This window comes from Natator depressus, chromosome 7 (assembly GCF_965152275.1).
Source record: "Natator depressus isolate rNatDep1 chromosome 7, rNatDep2.hap1, whole genome shotgun sequence".
NCBI classification, from domain to species: Eukaryota; Metazoa; Chordata; order Testudines; family Cheloniidae; genus Natator; species Natator depressus.
In genome coordinates this window covers 94,596,591-94,604,202 of record NC_134240.1, presented here as the reverse complement: position 1 = coordinate 94,604,202, position 7,612 = coordinate 94,596,591, and the positions used below count along the sequence as shown (strand labels likewise).

Genomic DNA, 7,612 nt, shown 5'->3' with positions numbered 1-7,612 from the left:
CTAACCGAGCTTTGGAAAATGTGTGAACAACATCTTTTGTGGGGGAGACCTGATGGCAATTAGACGATACTTATCTGGGCCTTTGATGTTTGTTTACATACACAACATTTTCCTTGGGGCTCCCTTTATAAAAGAAGCAACCCAGAGAGAGGCATTCTCTGATTCTGCTGCTCAAAAATCCATCCTCCCCTAGTTTGTGTTGAAAGAGAAGACCGCCAGGATGACTAAGGCCCCTTTCTCTGTAGAGTGGCTTTCCCAGAGCAGCCAGGGCACCTATGAACCACAGCAAAGGCCCAGCAGCTACGCAGAAGGTACTCAGAGCAGGACTTTTGCATCACATGGATTGCTCACCCAACTCGGAAATCCAGTCTGCAACTCCAGAACAAACCCACAACCGCACCAAACCGCAAGCCCAACAGGGAAGAAGGGTGAAGGTATAAAGACTCTGGACACCTCTTCTAAGAAGGACCCCAGGAGTGAGAAGCTTTTGGATTCTTCCTCCTCTATAGGTGATTATAATTGCATGTACTATTGTACTTTAAAGACCATCCCAATGAATGCTTGCCCTTGTTATCTCTTCGGTATTTGTAACAGTGAGTGGAGGGAGGAGAATTGTGCATTATTCTTTGCTAAGCGTATTGGGACACAAAGGGTGAAATCCTGGCCCCACTGAAGCCCGTGCGGGTTTTGCCGCTGACTTCAGTAGAGTTGGGATTGGACCCTGGGGATGGTCTAGGTGGCCGGGCATAGGACGGGGGTCGGGACTCTTGAGTTCAATTTCCCCGTTTACCACTGGTTCCAGATCTGACACTGGGCAAGTCATCTGATCTCCCTATACCAGCCTCCAAGAGGAGTCCTTTGGTTTCACCTTGGTAACACGCTTGGAGCGCCTATGGGGCCAAGGGCTATGTGGGGGCCAGGCACTAGCTGAGCCGCAGCTTTGAGAGGGTTGGGTGCCTCCCTTCCATTTAGGAGATAATAATCGCCCCGGAAAACTGCTGATTTGCGTGCCAGGAAAAGCCTAAGTCATCTGCCCGCCGCTGCGCCCTTTAGTGGTGTATAATGGCCGAGGAAGCGTGAGCCCTGCAGCCCCCTCTAGGTCTCCAACCACTGGAGTGCTCTGAGCGGGGCTGACCTGGTTCCTCTCTGTGCCCAGCTGCAGCACCCGCCGCAGCCAAGCGGGCGTGGAGCGCCGCGGAGTCCGGTTCCGACTGGGAGAGCGGCCAGTCGGAGTGCCAGTCCCCCGAGGAGCCCGGCGCCAGGGGCAGTCGCCGCTTGCGCACCGCCTTCAGCGTGGAGCAGATCAGCACCCTGGAGAGCTCCTTCAAGCGCCACAAGTACCTGGGCTCGGCCGAGCGGCGCAAGCTGGCCGCCAAGATGCAGCTGTCCGAAGTGCAGGTGAGCGGGCCTGGCGGCTGGCTGGAGGCTGGGCCGGGCTCTCTGGGGGCTCCTGGGTGACTGTGTTTCTCCTCCCCGCAGATCAAGACATGGTTCCAGAACCGGCGCATGAAGCTGAAGCGGCAGCTGCAGGAGCTGAGGCCGGAGCCCTTCTACAGCCCAGTCCCCTTCGCAGCCCGAGGCGGGACTCTGCCCCTGCACTATGTCTACCCGGCTCAGCAGCAGCTCCTGGCTCACCTCCCCAGGCAGGAAGCCCTACCCGCCAGCTTCGCCTTCCCAGCACTGCCAGCCTCTGCCCTGAGCCCCGCCAGCACCTACGCGGGGGAGCCAGGCTTTTGGCAGGCGCCCTGCTTTCTGGGCTACAGAGACTCCAGGGCTTTCTTGCTGCCCATTTGAACTCGCTGGGCTGGCCTGTGACTCAGAGAAGGATTTGCACTAACGCTGGCTCCGCGAGGTCGCCTAGGCTTGTAACTGCCTGCTGTGTTTATGATGCGATCCCCTCTTACATAGCGACAGTATTTTATACGGACACTTACGTGTGGATAATGGGGCCCAGTATTAATATGATGCGGTACGGTCCAATAAAACCAACCACCTACCAGCTTTCACTCTGCTTCCTTGCACAAGACCTCGGGAGCCCTTACTTGCCATAACCGTGAACACAGCCTCTTTCTTTCCTTCCTCCCTTCCTCCCTCCTAAATTCAGGATGTCAGCTAATCTGCAAGACCCTGACTCAAACCTTTCCCTTCCATGGGCCCTGGAATAGGCTCCTATATAGATTTTCAGTCTGGGCTGGTTTAATAGTCTGGGCTTGGAGAGCACCTTTTTAGGGAAGTGAGTTGAGAGTTTAAGATTCCTAACCGGGAGAAACTCAGTACCCTGCCAAACCACCCAGCAGCCAACAAAGTGTTGAACCTTGCAGTGTGCACACAATGGGTGAAATCCTGTGCTCATGGCAAAATTCCCATTGACTTCAATGGACTTGATTGCCGCCAGGATTTCACACTGTGTTGGGTTTTAGTGCTGCTGCCTGACCCTTGTTACAGAAGCTCCTGTACTTGCCCTGCTCTGGTTAAAACTGTTACTACTGTAGACACTCCATCATGATCCAGTTTAAATGACTAGGAGTGAAATCCTGGCTCCACTGAAGTCAATGGCAAAAGGCCTGCGGAGAGACTTCAGTGGGGCCAGGATTTCACCATAGGAAGTTTGCTACTGGCACAACCAGGAACAAGATTGTGCCCTGTGTCTTCAACTACTCCCTGGGTGGGTCTGCTTCTATTTTATTTAATCTGACAGCACTAATATATACTGACCATAGGATTCATTTTCAGATTTATTCATGCATCTAAAATAAGGTGTTAATATTTGGGAAATCAGCTTCCTACATTTAAGCATACAATGGTCATTCTAAGAGATGGTCCAAAATAGGGCCTGCAGCTCTTATTCACATGAAAAACAAATAGCTACATCAGTAGGATTACCCTTGTAACCTTGAGCAAGGGCTTTCAGGATCAGGCCAATCACAGTAGTGACTGACCTGGAGGAACTACTATGTTTTGCAAAATTAGAAAGGAATGGAAGACAGATTTACATGAGAGGCCCTGATAGTCTGTGGTGGAACAAGTATGACATGGACAAAACTACATATGTGTGTGCATAGCAGACTGGCTAGTGCACTTTACTTTTTAATATTTATACACTAGTGCTACATTTTAAATGTATTTTTATGCTAGCCAGCCAATTATTGGGGGATACCTTTTAAAAGACCCAAAGTGTATAGACAAATTAGATAGGCAATTTTTAAAAAAAGTATAACATTTTAACTCCCCATCCTGAAAAACACCACCCCGTCCTTTGAGATTTCTTTAATACCAAGTACCATGAAAGGGTAGGGTATTTCCCTTTTTGTTTGTTTGTTTTTTGTTTTAACAAATTAACGTGCAAAAATAAATAATCCCTAGCTCAACCAAGTGTGGTTAAATGACAATGTTAAAAATATAGATGTTCCTGGAAATGTGCTTCTGGGAAGCCTTCTGCAAAATAACACCATACTCATCTGAACTCATCCCACCCAGACTAATCCATATGTACTTTTCTATTTACTATTATCATTGATCCAGCCTTGCAAAGTCTTTTCTTATCTTAGACTCCTGTCAGTCTGGGGTCCCACCATAATGATATTTGGAAACTCCATAGCATCAATCAGGTGTAAAGTTGCCTACAATAAAATCCAGAGATAAAGTATTGGTTAGTCTGGCTCATTTATATTTTGCTCTGAGATTCACTGTTGGTTTTTTGTATTTTATTTAAATACTACTACTACTTTAAATAAGAAATTCACAATCAGCAAGGGCCCATTGGCAGCCCATGGAAATCAATGGAAATGCAGGACAAGGGGGAAATAAACTGGAAAGGATTGTTCTAGTTTCATTGACTTCAACTGAGCTATAAAAAGTTACATCAACTGAGGATCTACCCCAAGGTATTTTGAAAGACTTCCATTGGTTTCAGATCTGGTATCCTACACTGCATCCCTTTAAGCTGCTCTGATCCCCTGGCCCATGCATATGGCTTTGTTTTGCTTTCTCCCTCGTGCACTCCTGAATAGGCTGGCCTGGTGCTGAGCTAGAATGCATACAGCAAGAGACTGTAAACTTGGTCTTCTGAACAGGGTCCCTAGTATGGAAGCTAAATCCATATTTTGAGATTTTTTTAACATGGCTCTTACTGCTGTTAACATTCTCTATAATGTTCAATTCAGGGAACATATCAACATTTCTGGTTTAAAACTCCATCTTAATATTTGCTTGGGTGGGGGTCAAAATAGGTGCGCAGGAAAAATAGAGGTTTGTGGAGTAAAATGTTCTTCTGGGCTATAAGAAATAAACCAAGGGTTTGCCTGCTATTTGTGTGACCTTTTTAGAAACCAAAAGCAAAATGAGTGGATTTGATTGAGGAAAGTGTTTTGAATGCAACCTAAATTAGTTGTAGATTTAAACGTTATTTCTGAAATGCAAACTTTGTCCTCATGTGAAGCAGCTACATTGATCAACAGAAGAAAGCCAACCTTCAAGGATTATGAATTGTTCCTCTTCAAAGTATTAATGTATTAAGATATCTCCAAGGAAGCTTTCATAGGGTACGTTTCAGAGTATGCTTGTGCTTAAATAAATTTGTTGGTCTCTAAGGTGCCACAAGTACTCCTCTTCATATGGTAGATACCTTATCAGGTCTAAAGCAGCCAAATTTTAAAGAGGGTCAATCAGTCAATGTCTATAAATATGTGTTTACATGAAAGCCTCTAAATTTATCTGCTTTATTGTGTCTGTTATATACTTCATAGGATTATTGTTATACAGGCAAAGATTAGAGTAACTCACTAAAACCCATACACTATAAAGTGGGGCATGGAACTCAGCTTCAAAATGCCTTGGATGGGGGTGGGCGGATTCTGCTTTTCCTGCCTGGAAAAAAGTGAAGTTTGAAGGTATTAGTGAATGGCATAATTAGCCTGCCCCCAAGACCCACCCATCCAGTAATTATTTCCCCACTCTCATCTGAAGGAGGGGAAGCCTCCTGGCTGTTAGCCTGACTGGCAGGGAGGAGATAAATCATGGCTGAAAGAAGGGGGAAAGGGGAGACAACTGAAAGAAGGAAAAAAACAGGAGAGGAGAAGGTGATGAAGCAAATATGAGTCAGAAAACCCGAAGGGAGAGGGAGAGCGCGCAGGTAGTGCTGCTATGGGAGCGGGAAGGGAAGACATGGGAATGGTAATCAGGAAACTCCATCACCAGGGCCCATAACACAAGTTTACAAGGCCCTGGGGAAGAAGCGACTGCGAGGGTCTCAGATTTCTTATTTTATGAAAAAGCCCCCAGGCTGTCTGGCTTTCACAAAACATTTTATGAAGAATCAGGCCTCGTGGAAGCTCCCCTAGAAATTCAAACCTGGAGCAAATCCTCCTTCCCATAGCATCTGCCCCTCCACCCCATCCCTTCTCTTTCCTCCACTCTAATTTCACTCAGAAATAGCTGCCCTGCTCACAGCTCCTCCTCATGTACTTTGTCCCTGGGAGTCCATTTCTGGGGTTTGGGAAGGCACCTCAGGAACCGGGCGAGACGCAAAGGAGGAGCCTGCATTGCCTCTATCACTTCCTTCTATTTGGGCTTCTGTTTAAAATTCTTTATTTCAATAACTGGGCTGAGGACTTTCCATTTCCAGGACAACTGCGCAGTTAGCCATTGCAGTAGCTACTCGTTGCACGGACCCCGAAATGACAATGGCTTCTGAAGGGCAATAAAATAATTGTAAGGGTCTGAGCTATGCAGTAGCTGTGGAATCTGACTGCCTATAAGGTATTACACTTTGCATGTTATCTTCCTCATCTCCAGCACTTCACATACAGGGCAGTAAAGCTACTTCTTCAAACAGCTCCTAGTTAGCTGCCCCTACAGCGCCTGAGGCCAGAGGTGCTGGAACAATTTCTGTAGTGGGGGTGCTGAGAGCCATTGAACCAAACTGTAAATCCTGCCTATGATGGAAACCACTTGAAGTCAGGGGGTAGGGAGCACCCCTAGTGTCAGCACCTATGCTTAAGGTCTCCTTTTATGGTCTAATGGGTCTTCTCTTCATAGGAGGGCCCCTTTAGAAGTAGGCTTGAGTTAGAAAAGCAAGAGAATTTGATCATAGTGCAAATAATCACATACAACCATATCTGGTTTTATAATGAATGCACAATTCTTCACAAACTAATTAGTAGCAACTGCTCATTCCCAGTTTCTCTGCCCCTACCAGGATTTAAGACTATATCATGCTGTAATGTAACCCCAAGCGTATTGCCTTGCTATGGGGTGCATACATACAATCGCATTCCCAGCGTTCTCCCTTCAACAACAAAATCATAAGGTTGGGCTAACGCCACATTGGTCTCGATTTCGTGTGTGTTGCATGCATGCACGCACATTGTTTGCACCTGTGGAAATTACATCCAGACAGCTGGAAATATTCCTATTTGATAGATAGTTTAGCTATAAGGGTTAGGCCTGGGTGCGTGAAAACGATGCAGCATATCACTGTGCATTGCAATGATTCCTGAACGGGAGTCCTTTTGTCTTTGGCTTTGGGCGCTGGGAGAAAACTACTGCGGAAAAAAAGGACAGGGCAGAAACACCCTGTCACCACTTAAGAAGGTGCTAATGAGCACTTTGCATAATGACTATTCAACCACCGCCTGAAATCTTCTAGCATTTGGCAACATTAACTAGAAACTGTGTGGCCCGATTTATGCCAAAATCTGCCTGTATGACTGCGAGATAGTTTTACTGGGTTAAACTTCCAAGTGTAATATAGCAACTCTGGCATCCACCTGACAAATACCAGTTGTATCTGGCAACAACTAAAAGAACGAGGAGTACTTGTGGCACCTTAGAGACTAACAAATTTATTTGAGCATAAGCCCATGTTCTCTGTGTGTATATGTATCTTCCTATTGTGTTTTCCACTGCATGCATCCAAGAAGTGGGTTTTGGCCCAGGGGGGCTTATGCTCAAATAAATTAGTCTCTAAGGTGCCACAAGTACTCATTGTTCTTTTTGCTGATACAGACTAACAGGGCTACCACTCTGAAACCTGTTTTAACTAAACATCTCTAGAATAGTGATTGAGTTTAAGTGAAACAGAACTGTGCAAATACATTTTTGCCAGCAGTCCATTCCACCTTAAGCATGATTATATCATATATGTTGCAAAAATACCGCTCTGTTTTGTTTTTGCAAGTTTGTTTTTCCAGACATAGTGTTTAATTTTTACTTGTGAACAGACGGCTGAAGTTTTATAGCAACACGTTTAATGTGTAGTATACACTTAGCGAATTCCATCCCCAAAGAACCCACATCGCTTAATAATTCCGCCTAAGCTTGGGTTGGGACACTAAAGTGCAACTGCTTCGGGGTTAGAGGGAGACGGTCAGTTGCTATGCAGCACACTGGACACCAAGTAGACAGAGGAATAAGAGCTGCTGACCCAGTGGCAAGCCCTGTCTCCGCAGCAGACTTTGGGTCCGCACTTCCAAACGGCCAGAGAGATAAACTGAGGTCACGCTTTAATACACAAAAGCATGGACTGATAGCAACTAAAATGTGTGTGAATTACCCTGCAGAGGAGGGTTAGGTGAGTTTTTCCACCAGCAGATTTGAGCAAGTCCCTTATTTT

The 7,612-nt window shown here is 46.1% G+C and overlaps 1 protein-coding gene across 1 annotated transcript; it reads left to right on the top strand.

Moving 5' to 3' along the window:
• The first annotated feature begins 220 nt into the window (after positions 1–220).
• LOC141991672 (homeobox protein HMX3-like) lies at positions 221–1,794 on the top strand. The gene is made up of 3 exons (XM_074960008.1): positions 221–509; positions 1,157–1,398; positions 1,480–1,794. The coding sequence occupies exons 1-3, from the start codon at positions 221–223 to the stop codon at positions 1,792–1,794; spliced, it is 846 nt and encodes a 281-aa protein (XP_074816109.1).
• The last annotated feature ends 5,818 nt before the right edge of the window (positions 1,795–7,612 follow it).

What these genes read in the sequence shown, in the direction of transcription:
- LOC141991672 (XM_074960008.1), top strand. Translation starts at nt 221, where the DNA reads ATGACTAAGGCCCCTTTCTCTGTAGAGTGGCTTTCCCAGAGCAGCCAG. An exon ending in GGATTCTTCCTCCTCTATAG is followed by an intron (nt 510 to 1,156) that starts GTGATTATAATT and finishes CTCTGTGCCCAG; the next exon opens with CTGCAGCACCCGCCGCAGCC. An exon ending in TGCAGCTGTCCGAAGTGCAG is followed by an intron (nt 1,399 to 1,479) that starts GTGAGCGGGCCT and finishes TCCTCCCCGCAG; the next exon opens with ATCAAGACATGGTTCCAGAA.